Source organism: Onychostruthus taczanowskii, unplaced genomic scaffold, assembly GCF_017590055.1.
Source record: "Onychostruthus taczanowskii isolate IOZ18803 unplaced genomic scaffold, ASM1759005v1 scaffold13, whole genome shotgun sequence".
NCBI lineage: Eukaryota > Metazoa > Chordata > Aves > Passeriformes > Passeridae > Onychostruthus > Onychostruthus taczanowskii.
The window spans coordinates 9,493,955-9,509,151 of record NW_024498462.1 but is presented as its reverse complement, the minus strand read 5'-3'; the positions used below and the strand labels follow the sequence as shown (position 1 = coordinate 9,509,151).

Sequence of the window (15,197 nt, the reverse complement as noted above, 5' to 3'; positions counted from 1 at the left end):
TTAATCCATATTTATTCTCTTTGCTTTTTTTACAATAAACCTGGGACAAGTGGGAGTAGAAGAGGTTTGGGAGCCTGGATGACTTCTCTGATGTATGTCAAAGCAAAGGGCTATCCTGTCACACACCAGTCACAAGCCTGAAGCCTTAGTACATCCCCACATCCATGGTCCCCAAACAGGGCTGGGACCCTGCAAAAACCCACCCTGCTGCCATCACCTCTTACAGCACATGGTTCTGGCCCATGCCAAAAATCCTTCCCGCAGGTTCCCTTCTGCTAAGGATAAATTCTGACATGGATAAACATTTGTACCGATTTTTGCATGAAGGATCAGAGAGAAAGACAAAGCCCATTGAGAGGATGCACAGAGTGCCACTCATCACCCGTGCCCACAGGGACAGCAGGCCACGCCGGGCGCGGCAGGGCTGGCGTCCGCAGTAGGAAGGCATGGAGGTGCACAGAGACCATTGGGCACAAATGGCAATTGTGGCTCCCCGAGACAGGCCCAGGCACCGATCAGGGCGAGAGGAAGGAGGAGGGACGGGCACAGTGCAGCGGCATCGCCACCGCGGGCTCTTCCTCCTCCTCCTCCTCTTCCTCCTCCTCCTCGCAGCCGCCGCCCCGCGCGCCCCCTGGCGGCAGAGCGCCGCCACAGCAGCCCCGAGGCCTAGGCCCCGAGGTCACGCTGACATTCCGTAAATCACAGAACCATGAAATCACAGACTGTCCTGAGTTGGAAGGGACCCTTCAGGATCATCGAGTCCGACTCCAGGCCCTGTGCAGACCGTGCCAAGAATGCCATAATGTGCCGAGGAGTATTGTCCACACGATTCTTAGCTCAGGCTGGGTGCTGCTGCCCTGGGGAGTCTGTTCCAGTGCCCAGCCACCCTCTGGGTGAAGAACCTTCTCCTGAGATCCAGCCTAAACCTCTCCTGACTCAACTTTGTGCCATTTTCTCACGTCCTGTCACTGGTCATGAGACTGAAGAGATTGGTACTGCCCCTCTGCTTCACATTGTGAGGATGTTGAAGACCACAGTGAGGTCTGACCTCACTCTCCTCCAGGCTGAACAAACCAAGTGACCTCAGCCACTCCTCATAAGGCTTCCCCCCAGACCTTTCATCACCCTCATGGTCCTGCTGTGGATCCTCTCTAGCAGAATCGTGTATTTTTTATATTTGGTGTTCTATTCCAGGTGAGGCCCCTCCAGCACTGAGCACAGCAGGACAATCACCTCCTTTGATCAGCTGGCAGTGCTGGACCTAATGCAGCCAACCAAATTTCCATCCATCTCCTTCCATTCCAGCCAGGCTCATGGTGCCACAACAGTGCATTTTGTAGGTCTAAAAGGCTCATTGTTAGAATTTTATTTGACATGTGGGGTAGTACAGCAATGAGAAAATTTAATATTTTTGAGAAAGTGGCTGCTCACAGCACAGAACAATTCAGGGACCCAAAACGTCTCAAGATGATAGAAGTTCCTGCTTACAGGAACTGTCAGCACACAAATGTCCTCAATATGCTCTTGCTGACCAAACTCAAGTCACCTACATCACCAAACCCACTGACTTGCAAACAGCAATCTCTTCTTAAGCTTGCCAAATTGGAAAAGTCTGCTCCACTTTTAAAGAGCCAAGACTTGCAAAATTCACAGCAGTTACTCAGAACAGCAGAATTCTTAAATTTCGAAGGAGAAAGCAAGTCACATACAGCAGAGATATTTACTGACACCCACCCAGGGAAATATAAAGCCATACACTTTAATCCAGTTGCGTTCAGCAGAGCATTTAAGCACTTAAAATGCATACCAAAGACCCTATTAAGCATGCTGCCTTGTTCAAATAAGAGATTTGCCAAACACACCTTTTATACTGAATCAGACCTTTATGGCCTACTGCGAGGCAGCCACAAAAAGCAACAGTGTCAACCGAGAGCTAAATACCCTGCCACGCCTAAGTGAGGGTGTAAGCTGTGCAGCAGACGTTTCCAGTTACTGTTTGCTTTGCTTTCCAACCTCCAGCTGCTTCCTCATGTCCGACACATCCATGGGGACCCTCACTGTCAGACCATCCATCGACTTCTTAACGCACACCTGGCAGCCAAGGCGCGATCTGAGAAGAAAACATGAAGTGAGGCTCCTCTGTTCCCAAAGTTAAGGGAGAAATCCCCCACCCACACCGGGATGTCTGGTTCAGGATAGATTTTCACTAAAGCTCCTCTTAAAGATCTGCTGTGCCTCAAGGGAAAGCAGCTCTCAAGGCACAGCTATGATACGGAGCAAGCTCCATCCCCTTGGAAAGAGGTGCCTCGTGGTGAGAATCTGCCGCAGAGGCCTGAGGATCTGCTGTGATCAGCAGGGACGCTTACGTGTCAGTGAGTCCGTATGCCAAGTCCAGCATGTCAAGCTCTTCATCTGAGATGGCATCAAGCTTTTGGAAGGTGTCCTTGTCAAAGATGAGGTGACAGGTAGAGCAGGCTAATGTCCCTTCACAGGCACCTGGTGGAGAAGCAAGGGAAGGATAGCAAATCAGGAAAAATAAGGGGGTGAGAAAGACCATCTTTAGCAACAGTGTGAGAACAGGCCCTTTAACAGATCTGGAGCATGTCAAAAGTGATGCTAGGAAACACAACAGATGGATGCAGTTTCCAGCCTGCCTCTTCTCTGGGAGAATCACCATCAGTTTCCAAATTTTTACATCAGCTCCCTGGAGCCAAAAGCACTGACAGAGGCTGCTGGAATGGCAATGTGACAGTGTGAGGTTACATTGCCACCTCAGCATGGTGAGCCACCCAGCAAGCAGCTGGTGGGGAAGGGAAGCTTGTTTATGGTCTTGGCAGAACACAGTGGTATATGTACTGTTGCACTATTCCTAAGCACCCACTGGCCCTAACAGCACATATCCTGCTGCAGCACCTACCAAATCCATCGATGGCCAAGTTGTGATTGACTACCACTTCCAGCAAACTCTGCCCTTCTTTGGCTGTGGTCGTTAGTCGCTCTCCATCCCGATTTATAAAATGCACTGTCACCTGATCCTCAGAGCTGTAAGACAAATTTGCAAAAATCAGAGGAGTCCACCCTTTTCTGCACATCCACAGTTGAGGTATTTTGGCTGAGTGCTAGAGACATGGCACTTAGAGGGAAATGTGCACACAAACACTTTCTCGAAGGATTATGCCATGCACATAAGAAAAAATTCAAATTATCAGTTCTCAGTGGCAGGCAAATCTGAATTGCCCCAAAATATTTCCCACTTTATCAAACAGCTCACAGAATAAATGTCTATCTGTGCACAAACAAGTGCAGGTGCTCTTCATGGGCTGCCCCTGCTTGGGCTGGCTGGCAGAGGGAGCATGTGTAGGCAGGCAGAGCATTTGCAAGTCCCAGGCCTGGGCTCTTAATCCTGGGTAGAGGGATGCAATTACAAGCAAAGTGCTCAGGATCAGATACTAATCCAGCAAGAAGGGCTGTTGTCGTTCATGCTTTTCTTCCCCTTCTCTTCTCAAGGGGATTACTTGATGATTGTTCCTTTTCTGCTGCTTTTTCTTCCATGAAGTGCCCACGCCTTTCCTTAACTCCATCACAGGGAACTTTCTTGTGGTGAGATATGCCCAGCCCCAGCTTTTACAGAGCTACTGGGCTGAGTAACTTCCTCTGAGCTGATGTGATCCATGCTCAGGAAAATCTGCTAGTTATTTTGACAGCCTGCAAGATTTAATCTGGCCAAGAGTTAGGAACATGACCATCAGCTTCTCTTAATGATAACTTGCAGAAGGGGCATCTACAAATGAAAGAGAAACAGTTCATCTCCTCCTGACCAGGCTCTCACACCAGTCTAGAGAAGGATCCTACCCTGACAGCAGTGTTCAGGATTTCTCACCAAGACAAGTATATCCTGAGACTGTTGTATTTGCTAGAGGAAGCACATGGGCAAACATTGCTTTTTTTCTTAGTGTACATACCAAATGCTCACTTAGATGTAGGAGGTCCCAGTTGCCCAAAGGTCCCAGCTCCTGTGCTGAAAGAAGGCAGCACCCTGGAAGTGGCTGGGCCTTTTGTCCTGTAACTCTGAGTGTGGCTCTACCCAAGTGCCCATCATCCCAAAACCCAGGGCATTCTCCAGTGGCAGAAGCTTCTCTTTCATCAGGTTGACAACATACACCAGTTTCCTTCATAAAGACACCTACAGATATTTCTAAATATGCAATTTAAAGACTAGCCCTCAAATGTCAAAATAAAGCAAAACAATCCTCCTCATTTTTGATGGATCAGAGTAATTCATTCCATTTGCATGGCAAAAGGCATGTTTCTAGGCAATGTTTGGTTTATCTTTATGGGTGAAATAATTGATTACACAATAGAAATGGTAAAGTGATAGAATGCCACTTAGTGCTGCAACTGAATTGATTTTTCAGCTGGATAATGGTCAGAGGTTTGGAAAGATCTTTTGTAAGAAAGATCTTACAAAGTGATGTGATAAACTCAACACTGCAAATTCAGTGTGTGGCAACTGATTATTTCATTTTAAAAAATGAAATCTCAAACCTTTTGTGACACAGGAAAGTGGTGAAGGAGGTTTCAAGAAAGCAGTTATTCCCCCTGTCAATGTTTTCCCTAAAAGATACATTCCAAGGCCATACAAACGAGCAAGATGCCTACAAGTACTGCCAGAGATAATTTCATAAGCAACAAACCAATTAGAAAGAAATCCCATTGAAAATGAGTCTTCATAAATCCCACAAGCAGGGTTATCACTATGACTTTTCTCTAAGGTCAGATAGCAAAATAGTTTATTGTATTTTCTGCAATGGTGGGATCCCTCTCTCAATGCCTAGCAGATTACAGTCTGACCCAGATCATACTAGTCTAGCAGATCCACAAATTACATTTATTTTACCTTCTCTTCCTGAACTGTCCCTGAAGCAGAGAGAGGAAAGGCTGGCAGGGAGCCTGCAGTAGTTCCTGCTGGGAAAATGGGCCAAAGGACTCTTGTGCCTCTCTGTCACCTTCACCACCTGGTTGCCAGCCACTAGCTGTGGAAGCAGGACTAGCACCTCTGGCAGGTCCCCACAGCTCCAGGGATGGGAAGCAGCACCTCTCAGGCTGGGTCCTGGCCCCACCTTCCTCCCCATCAGCATCTGCTCACCCAAGGTGGTGGTCTTGTCCCCCACCTCCCACAGGCCATGGCTTCGCTGGCCTCTCTCCTCTTCCTGCCACGGGGCAAGGCAGAGGTGCCTGCCCATCCCTTCGGATGCAGCAAGGTAGCATTTGACCCACCTGGGCTCCCCAGGGGAGTCTTGCTGCGTGGAGCTGAAGCCTCTCTCTGCCCAGCACCTGGCTGGGCTGTGCGGCCCAGGCACACCGCAGAGGAGGACGAGGCGAGTTCTGCTGGCGCTCAGTCGGCTCCGCAAGGGCCGCATGAGCCCCAAGATGCCGTGAGCCATCCTGCTGCTGGGCCCTGCTCCCTGTCCCCCGAGCTGGCCTCTGCTGCAAGGACAGCTCGATTAGGGACTTATACATGCAGCTGGGGAGGATGGGGGGAAGGAAAAAAAAAAACAAACCAACATAGTAGGACAGCCTCCCTGGGGGTGGAGGGAGGGAGGAGGGAGGGGAAGCAGGAAGGAAGGATGGACAAAGGGATTGTGCTTGGATCTTGCTGCAGCCCAGCCCAGCAGGGTATGGGAATTGGTGGAAGCACAGGAACATATGAAACACCACCTCCACATGCCAGTTTCCGAGCAATGCTCACTTTGTTCTCTTTACAGACTTCCCTTTTAGGAGCCAGAACTAAATCAACTTTCAGGAGAAATATTAATTGTGAGGTATAATCATACAAGGAGTTGCAAGTTGAGTGCTGGAAGAGCAGAGAGCCAGGAGTGTCGACGACTGCTGCCTTGAGGAGAGGAGCACACAGTTCCTACAGCAAAGGAGTGAAAGCAAGACACATGAATTCTGCCCTTGACAAGATGGCATCCAGCCACATCATTGCCTTACCCAATACACCAGGCTCCCATCTCTAAAATGTGAATATTCACTTACTTCACATGATGGTGGTGACAAGCAGCCACACTTAGCTGCTCACTTGCTAAACTCTCTGCTGAAAAGTACCATAAAGGTGCAGATAACTATCATTCATTTCATGCTAACTGATAATCCACACTGCTAAGCTATGAAGCCTTGCAGAAGAAAACTCTTAACTTATTCCCAGAAACACGGTCACTGGTTTAGCCTACCCTCCTCTACAGTGTAAATCAATATGAATTTGAGGGCCAAAAATACAACAGCAAATACAGTTTCAGTTCCTGGTTTCTGTGGAGTTAGGGAACAGCTCTCACCTCAAGAGCATAAATGGTTCCTTCCACCAAATTTACAGCTCACCATTTGGTAGGATGTCTGCTTTAATCAAGTTTTTTTTTTAATGCAATAACATATTGGTAGCCAGTATAAGCAAAAAAAAAAATGTTGATACTGGACTCTCTAAGCAATTTGTACAGGGGAAAAACCACAGCATAAGATAGAAAATGTCTGCCTCAACACAGAGGCACACACACAGCATTGGATTCATAGTTCTGAAGATGACCAGAAAGTTTCGGCTTTTTGCCCCACAATTAAAGTTTTCCACCCAAAGCTTTCAGGTTGGAAGGGCTGGAAAGATATGCTTAGGCCTTCTGAGAAAAATATCAAAGACATTAAGGAATGCAAGTATTTTCCATAAGCCAGGAGGGAAATGTATTCTTCAGTTCAAAGGCAAGTGTTCAAGCATTCAAACATACCTCTCAGACAGTTCCAGTGGAGACAAATTCATGGGCAATGCATAAAGGATTTTAAAAAAATAATAATTCTCAGGTCAACTTTTCCAGGTGGTTTTCTCTCTCCTACAAGCTGCCCCAAATGCTTCAGACTTCAAAGCCGAATTGTTTAGCTCCATCTCACCCCCAAACTTAAAACTACTCTGTGCAGTTTCTGCAGCTGAGAGACTCTGGCCAGTTCTGTCTTTGCTTTTCAGGCACTACAGAGATGCAGCAGACAGCCCAGTTCTCTCTCTCAGCCATTTCCATGGAAAGAAAGCAAGGCTGGCCATGAGAGCCACAAGGAGAGGGGCCACAGCACATACAAACCACAAAACATCTTATCTCTCCAGCAAACCTTGAGCTGAGAGAGATACATTAGATATATGCACAGCACTTTCCATAGCAAGGACATTTGTGTGTTTGCCTGGCACTGACTCCTCTCCCTGCCAGGAACTCAGAGCACAGCAAGTGACAGGTCAATGTCACCTGATGGAAGAGAGGCCAGTGCAGAGAGGGAATCAGGGAGACTTTGAGGTGCAGCAAAGGGGACAACTGCTCCCTGGTGAAAGCAAAACAATTCTGCTGGGGCAGGAGAGAATCAGGCCCTTACAGATTTTGGATAGTCTGTTTTAAGATCTTTGAAATTCTGAGAAAGGGCAGAAGCACAATCTCCTTTCTAGAGTAAATCATCATTAATTTAGCCAAGGGCACAAAAATAGAAAGCGTTGCAAATAGCCAAAAAAAAAAAAAAAACCTCAAAATTTTGCTTCACAGGTCAGCACAAGTTTTGTAATAAGGCCAGACTCAGCTGAAGAGAACCCTTAGCTCTGTTTCCAGTAAGGTTTGGCAGGAACCAGCCTCCAGCAGTGCACACAGGCACCTTGCCCCCACCTCCCCGGGTTCTTGCCAGGAGGCCACACTCTGTCAGTGCAGTGGCTGTGCCCACACATCCAGTCATGTGCTGGCACGTGCTGGTAAGGAAGTGGTTTTCTAGCTTGAAATACATTGTCCTGTATCTTCTGTAGCACACACCAAACAATGTGGTCCTCCCTCCTCCCAGTCTAGGCGCTCTCATGCAAATATCCAAAAACCTGTGAGCTGCCTCAACTCCACCTCAGCCCCAGCTTCTGCACAAGGCAGTGAACACTGAAATCAGCACTGGCCTAACCCAAGCAGAAGCTACACAACACCTTTGCAGCCCTCCACAGCAAGAAGCATACTTGGATTTTTGAGATACCAAACTCAGCTGCTCTGACCAGTGTTAGAGTTTCTTGCCAGCAGGCAGAGCTGCCCAGGCTCAGTCACTGCCCATGCTGTTCAGGTGTAGAGAGAGGCAAGCTCCTGCTGGTCCCATGGGAGAAGTCTCAGGGACTGTAGTCGGAGCTGCAGGCACACAGACCCAGGAATAATGAACATTTCCAGAAGGCAGCCTTCATTAATTGGAAAAGCCAGAACAGCTTACCCCTCCCCTCCTACCAAGCCCACTGCCTCACAAATACTCCTGTAGGGAAGCAGATATGGGCTGCTTGCTGACACAGAACTAAAGCACTGAACAAAACTAAAATTCACCTTTCCCATTGTCACTTTAAAAACCCATTAACCACCTTTCCTGTTCCAGAGCAAGTTGCTAATAAAAGCAAACAGAACAATTTGTACTGGTTTGACTTTTTGCAAGCCCACAAGCCCAGACACAGTGCTTCTGCTGCCTCACAAGAGATGCAGCGAGCACAGATTGGGGACAAAGTGCACAACCAAGTGAGCTCAAGTCACAGACACTGCCTCAGAGACTGGGGTTTGGGGAGAATATAAATGTGCCTCAATTTCTACATCTCTCAAACAAGGCTGTTTGCCCCATTCTAACCTTCCCTATATGTTCAGCAACCTCCTAATAATGAGACAAACAAAAGGAGCAAGATCCATATTCTCACCACTGGAAGCAGGAGGGCAGAGATGCAATCAGGGATGGGCTGGCACTGCAACAGAAAGCACAGTGAATTTACAACAGGGCTTCTGGACAGCAGCCACGTCTGACAATGCAGCTGCTGCCTGCCTGGGTGAAGGCCACTAAGAAGTCACAGGGCCCCAGCCAAGACCTTCACTTGCACATGCTTCTCCTTCAAGCATCCAGTCAAGGATGCTTCAAAGATGGATGGGAGTGCAATACTGCTGCATGTGGGGTGTAGTCAGCCTTCACATAACCTCCCAGCTCAAGAGCAGCTTATTTCACACCCCCTTCAGTCAAATTTGTTGAGTCCAGACCAATCCCAGCCTGCATTTAGTTAAAGGATGATGCACAACCACAGGCTGTAGCAATCATGGGGGCTTGTAATTTTAAAATTAGCTCTGATATATATATATATCTCAGAAATATATGTATTAACACCTGCTCTAAGCAAGTACATTCTGACCACAACCTGAAGATACAGTCCCTTCTACAAGCATCCAGTATTACTTTTTGCAGTTTCAGCACTATTTTTTCTCTAATATCTCCTCATTCTTTCTTCCCCTTTTCACTATACCCCTCATCCTGACACCTGCCCTGAAAATCTCCATCTTGGAATTGCTACTGATGTTTCCAGTCCCATCACCTGGAGCTAGATACTCATTTAGGCATTGTTCAGCCACAGGGACCTGCTCCCTTGCCTACAAACTGCACTTGGAACTGCAAACCTGCAAGACAAAAAACAGCCTCAGCCTAACATTTCATGCATTGAGGCCCAGACCTTTTTTTGCAGAGTGCTTTGGGTTGGAAGGGATAAAGATCATCTAGTTCCAATCCCCTGGCCATGGGCAAAGATGCCACCCATCAGGCCAGATTGCTCAGGGTCTCATCCAACCTGGCCTTGAACATTTCCAGGGATGGAGCATTTTGCTTACAGAAGTAATTTTTCTGCAAGGGAGACATTAACATCACATGTGGCCTCAATTTGCATATGGGTATGCAACAGTTATGGGTTGACATCAATGACAGAGGAATTCTGTTCTCTGCCAGTTGTCACATGCTCTGAGATTATATGCCCTGGTATAAGACATTTAAATTTTACAGCCAAGATCGAGCTATGCACAGCTGCAAAGCTGGCAGGGAACAGAGCAGTCATACTGATGGTACAGGGCAAACAAGCCATGCCTTGGGTGCTCTCTGCTTTCTCATTGCAGTCTGTGTTTGTAGGTGCTCCAGCAGCTGCCATACAAGTGCCTGCAATTATCATACCTTACCCTGTACATTACCAAGCTTAGGATGCTGGAAAAATGCTTGTGCTTCCCTCCAAATATATTATCCTGTGCAAGAAATTAATAAGCTGTTCATCTACCTAGAGAAATCCCTGCAGGGCTTGTCTGCATCAAAACAAATCAGAATTTGGAGACCATGCCCTTGCAATTCCCTGCTTTAGAAAGAGCAAAGAAGAGAAGGAGGAAGCAATCACACTTATTTTCTGCAGTTACTTTGTCCTGCTTGGAGTCAGTGCATCTCAGGCCAAATGCATTAGTCTACCAAACAGATTGAACTCAATGAATATTTTACTCTACAGAGTTACTTTGACTTTTCTTTAGAGTTCTAAATAAATTGCACTGCTTAATAAAGCAACATTGCAGAACCTGCCAAAAGACAGTGTTTCTAGTCCCCCAGCCTTCTGAGAGCCTTTTATGCTCTAGTCTGCCCCTGTCCCACAGACAAAAGCAGCTAGGCCCCAAACATATGTAGATATAGCCTAAACTGGATCTGAAACATCCCAGACAGACTAGCAAATCCAACAGAAGCTGTCTGCAAAAATTAGAGGTTAAATGCAAATTTCTGATCCTAAACTACAGAACGCCTTACAACAAACTAGAAGAATAGGGTGGTGTGGATTTTTTTTAACATGGTCCTGTACAGAAGTAGTCTTCAGCCTTTAATGCTTTATACTTCCATTTCCTCAAAGATAAACTGAATATAGATAAACCCACATGGAGAATTACTAAGCCTCAAGCCTCTAAGGTAATGTCCATTGAGAAGCAAGGGCACTAGAAACAGCAAGAACAGGATCAACCTTTCACTGAAGGCTGCTGTAGCATTAAAGGAGGCATGCAATTCCTCCAGTGCTCAGGTTTTTGAATCCTGGCAGGAAGGAACAAAAAAGAAGACTCACTTGTAGAAACTGAATCCAAGCCATGCCTGGTGGGGATTGCAGAAGCCTCTATTGCTCCACACTTCATGTTTTGCTTATAGAAAAGTCCAGGTCTCTTCCCCAGCACCAGATCTCTGAGCACTAACATGTTCCAATGAAATCTCCACCTTATTCTGCAGTGCAGCAACGATTAGGCAGAGGTTCTGTGAGGGCCCTCTTCACAACCACCAAGAAAGCAGCTGCAAATAAAAATCACACAGTTCATTAGCAGAAGGATGGCAGCAGCCATTCCTCCGTTGCTGGAAGCCATCCCGAGACCCTGGGAACAGGCAGAGGCAGCCACAGCAAGGCAGCTGTGAAGCAAATTGTGCCCAAATCCCCAGAAGAGGCTGATGGCAGCACAGACTTGGCAGGGTGTCCATGCAAGCAGCAGCACCGAGGCCCAGGCAGCCTCTCCAGGCTAACCTGGATGCACACAGGCCAGGGCTGGGCACAGCAGGAGCTCACCCACAGCAGCTCCATCCCCTCCCTCTGGCCAGTCCATTTGCAAGTTGAACATTTGTACTCAGAGCCTCCACAAAGAAGTGACAATTCCAGTACTGGCTCCAGCTGGGGAGGGGAAAGGGCTGTTACTGAAGCTGTTCCCTTTCAGAGTGCAAGAAAGATCTCCTTATTTGTGAGAAAGCTCCCAGGCTGACCTCTGGGCACCACAAGGCAGATCTGCCCAGCTGCAGGACACAGCACTGGACTTAAAGCAAACCTTAAGTAACTAGCCAGACACAATCTGCTGAATTTCTCTGAACTTTATTGGCACTTCAGGAAGAACAAGGTATGGATTTTAACAACTCCTCTGAACAGGAAAAACATATCTTAATCAAGGTTCTCTCTGTAGATAAGCACATGGACCCATTAATTACTCCACAACCTTAAGGAATTGATGTTTTATTATAATCCAGTAAAACAACTGGTCAAAAACCTTCAACATAATTTACAGCAACAAAAAATAAAACAAGAAAAAATAAGCCAGGCAACATGTGATAAAGTACTTCCCTCCCCCCCACCCCCAAGAGGAGTAGTTATCCAATTAAACTGGAACATGAAGAGGAAGAACAACTCACTGTATTCTAACAAATAAAAAATGTGTCTACAAATCTCACCATAATACTGAAAGCTTCTTACATTAGTTTTCTTGCAAAATATCATCTTTATAATACAGTATACATTTCCAAGGGAAGGAGGACCATAAACACACCCTCCATCCCTTGACTAATATTTTCTAATTGTGCATAGCTAGAAATATTGAAATCAAATATCATTAGATACCACTGGAATATAATACTGGTTAAAAAGAAGGCAGGGCTGAAACAACTACAAAGAGTTAGGTGGACTCACTGGCACAAGCCGTTCTATTCCTTTATTGGACCATGTGGAATTAGAACGTTTAAAAAAACCATATAAACAGAAGTCATGCCAACATCATAATACATGAGAGCTCAGCAGTGTTGTGTGACCCATCAAAGCAGAAAATTACTGGTTTATTATTTGAACACGTATTCCAGGCACCATACATCAGCTTGTTAGGAAATTATTAAAATATTAGATAGGATTTTTCTCCCCTCAAATGCATCAATAGTTGCCATGGACAGAGCAGAAGTGCTGAGAACCAGCTTTAAAGCACCAAAACAGAAGTTTAAAGGTTGTCTGTTCCCCAGTAATGAGACTTGCACAGAGCCAATACTAATCACCTTCAGTACAGAAATATATAAATACATTCTGACAAATTTAACTCCAATCTTTCATTTGTGACTTTCATGGTACTGAGGCATATTTTTCTTGGCCAACAAAAAGCTTGCCATGTGCCCCCCCAAAAGCACTCTGTGTCCAAGGGAGAGAAGGGGGCTCCCACATGACACACTGGAGGTTTAGGAGCATAGATTGGCATGTTGCTTCTAACAGAGGTTGGCTGGTATTTGTATGAATCTCCACACAGACTTGCATTGCTTTCAAAAAATAAAGTAACACAGAACTGGTGAGGTTGTTTCCAGCCACCCAAGGAATTCTTGGGGAAATACTGCAGTTTGTTAACACTATCATGAACATTTGTTTTTTTGGCACAGTTCCCCTTTGCCCTTTTTCATACACCAGGGAGCTGAAAATGCTCCAGTTTTTGGATGTTTTCCTTCTATCACCATTACCAGTAACATCATACAAAAGGAGAATCAACAAAACTGAGCAGGTCACAAAATTGAATTATGCTAGGCAAGAAAATAAATCCCAGGCTAACCTAATGACTGCCTATAGGGACAGGCTAATCCTAAGGAGGGCAAAACAAAGGAGGACTTCACTTTAGGTGGAACCCATTTTTAAGATGACTCTCCTGAAGGTTAACAGTTCCTCTTATGAGGGATCAAGGCAACATCCAATTCAACCCTGAGCATACATGGCTATTTCCTCCACAGAAATGGCAGGGAGGACTCTGGGTAGCTACAGCATGGGCAGCTTGGATGACAGGAGGTGATGGTTATTACAAAAACTGGCACAAGCAGCTCTCAGGACCAGTCTCACAACCATTTGTATCCCATTTCTAAGAGAAAGCCTTCTGTTCTCAAAGCTACAAAAGGCCAAGCATCCTTCTGGGGAAGCAAAAGCACTTGAGCCAGGGATGTGGCAGAGTGCTAGTGAGGATTAAGAAAGCAATTGGACAAGTATCTCAGGATCCTCTCCCCTCAAATGCTGCTTGAAGCCAGGAAGACAGATGCAGCCTTGTACATGACCCAGATATGAGAGCAGTTTTTGGTCCCCAGCTGCTGATCACTTTTTATGATTGCATCTAGTTTAAACTAAAGGTATCTGAGCTACAGTAGATCTATACACAGTCATAAGGCACCAACAACTATGTGCTAAAAAGGCCTCTTATGGAAAAACCTGAAATCTTAACTAGAAAAAGTATCTGTTCAGCAAGGGAAAATACAGCTACAATAATTTTTAGTCTTTTACATTTCTACCTCCCACTTTAGGTTTTCATTGGCAAAACCAAAAAGGAAGGCATTGTACTTTAGCTATCTCTGCCTCACTGGTTACATTGAAGTCAGAAAAATGATAGTGAACAAAGCCATTGACCAGAGACAAAACCTCTGGAAAGCAGGGAATTTGAGGCTTCAAACCACACTGTATCAGTGGAAATATTCCAAAGGCCTCCTCATGATTAGGAAATTCAAAGCTCCATCATTAAACAACAAAATGTAACACCAGCAGGAACACCACAGAATCTGTTTGGTCTGCTTATTTTTGCAGGACAAAAGCTTTGGTCTTTTAGAGAGAAAGTCCATATTTTACCTTCAATCCTTCTTCCTAAGCTCCAATCTCCCCTTTTTAACTACATGATTCAGACTCTGGGTTAAGTCAGAGATTCAGACTCTGGCTACTAAGCTTAATCCTGAAGCTTGCACAGGTTAGTAGGAAGGCAGAGTGTCAGACTGTCAGCTCTTGACTATTTAATGCAGTACAAGTATCTGCTGGTCTCCCCACACAATGGGAGAAGACAGCAACACAGCCACCTCAATGGGCAAACCCAACACACTAAGACTTTACCCCAAGCCAAACAACTTCAGATTTGCCCTAATACACATTTGCTTCCCCAAGCCACCCCAGGCAGACATTATTACTATTCCTTCTTCTGTCACTTAACTCCAGCATTTGCCCAAAACTTGATAAATAAGACCATGGTCACTCTTCTGTAGTGGTTCCAGCATAGCACGATTATGAGTGATGATGGGAGAGGATGGGGAAGAGGGGAGAAGAGAGTGCAGGGCAGCAGGTGCAGGGGAGAGTTTACATGGACTCGAACTCGTCAATGCGCTGCTTGGTGTTCCCCTGCCGGATCTGGCGCAGGGTCTTGTACTTGTCTCGGCCTAGGCGCATGTTCTCGGCGTGGATCATGTCATTGGCTGTCTTCTTGGTTTCATCCCGAGCGTTTGCCAGCTCTGAGGAAAGAGCCTTTGGAGGAGGAGAAACAGCAACAGGTTAGTACATGCCAGAGACTCAAAGCTGGACCAGATTTCCTGCTGATCCTCCTAAAGATCCGGTATCAACAGAGACAGGAAACAGACAAGACCCAGTGTATTCTTCTGGGCAACCTACTCTAGCTGACCTTGCTGACCTTGAGCAAGGAAGTGGGATCAGATGATCTCATGGAGGCCCCTCCAGCCGAAACAGATCTATGATTTTGTGGAAGTTGTTAATATTTATTCCTAACATTTGAAGGTATGAAACATCAGGCAATCTGGCACCTATTTATCTT

General features: G+C 46.1%; 2 protein-coding genes across 3 annotated transcripts in view; both read right to left on the bottom strand.

The window, feature by feature from the left end:
• Nucleotides 1-1,508: 1,508 nt before the first annotated feature.
• LOC121331834 (adrenodoxin-like) lies at nucleotides 1,509-5,520 on the bottom strand. The gene is given in 5 exon segments (XM_041396616.1): nucleotides 1,509-2,110; nucleotides 2,367-2,496; nucleotides 2,918-3,042; nucleotides 5,278-5,454; nucleotides 5,456-5,520. Coding segments are annotated over 5 exon segments (618 nt in total). The 3' UTR covers nucleotides 1,509-1,989.
• A 6,165-nt stretch (nucleotides 5,521-11,685) lies between these two features.
• The window catches only part of MSN (moesin), a 40,670-nt gene continuing 37,158 nt past the window's right edge, over nucleotides 11,686-15,197 (bottom strand). For both annotated transcript variants that reach the window (XM_041396430.1, XM_041396431.1), the window contains one exon: nucleotides 11,686-14,893. In XM_041396430.1, coding sequence (XP_041252364.1) covers nucleotides 14,729-14,893 — 165 coding nt within the window. In that variant the 3' untranslated portion in view covers nucleotides 11,686-14,728. The remainder of the gene's footprint in view (nucleotides 14,894-15,197) is intronic.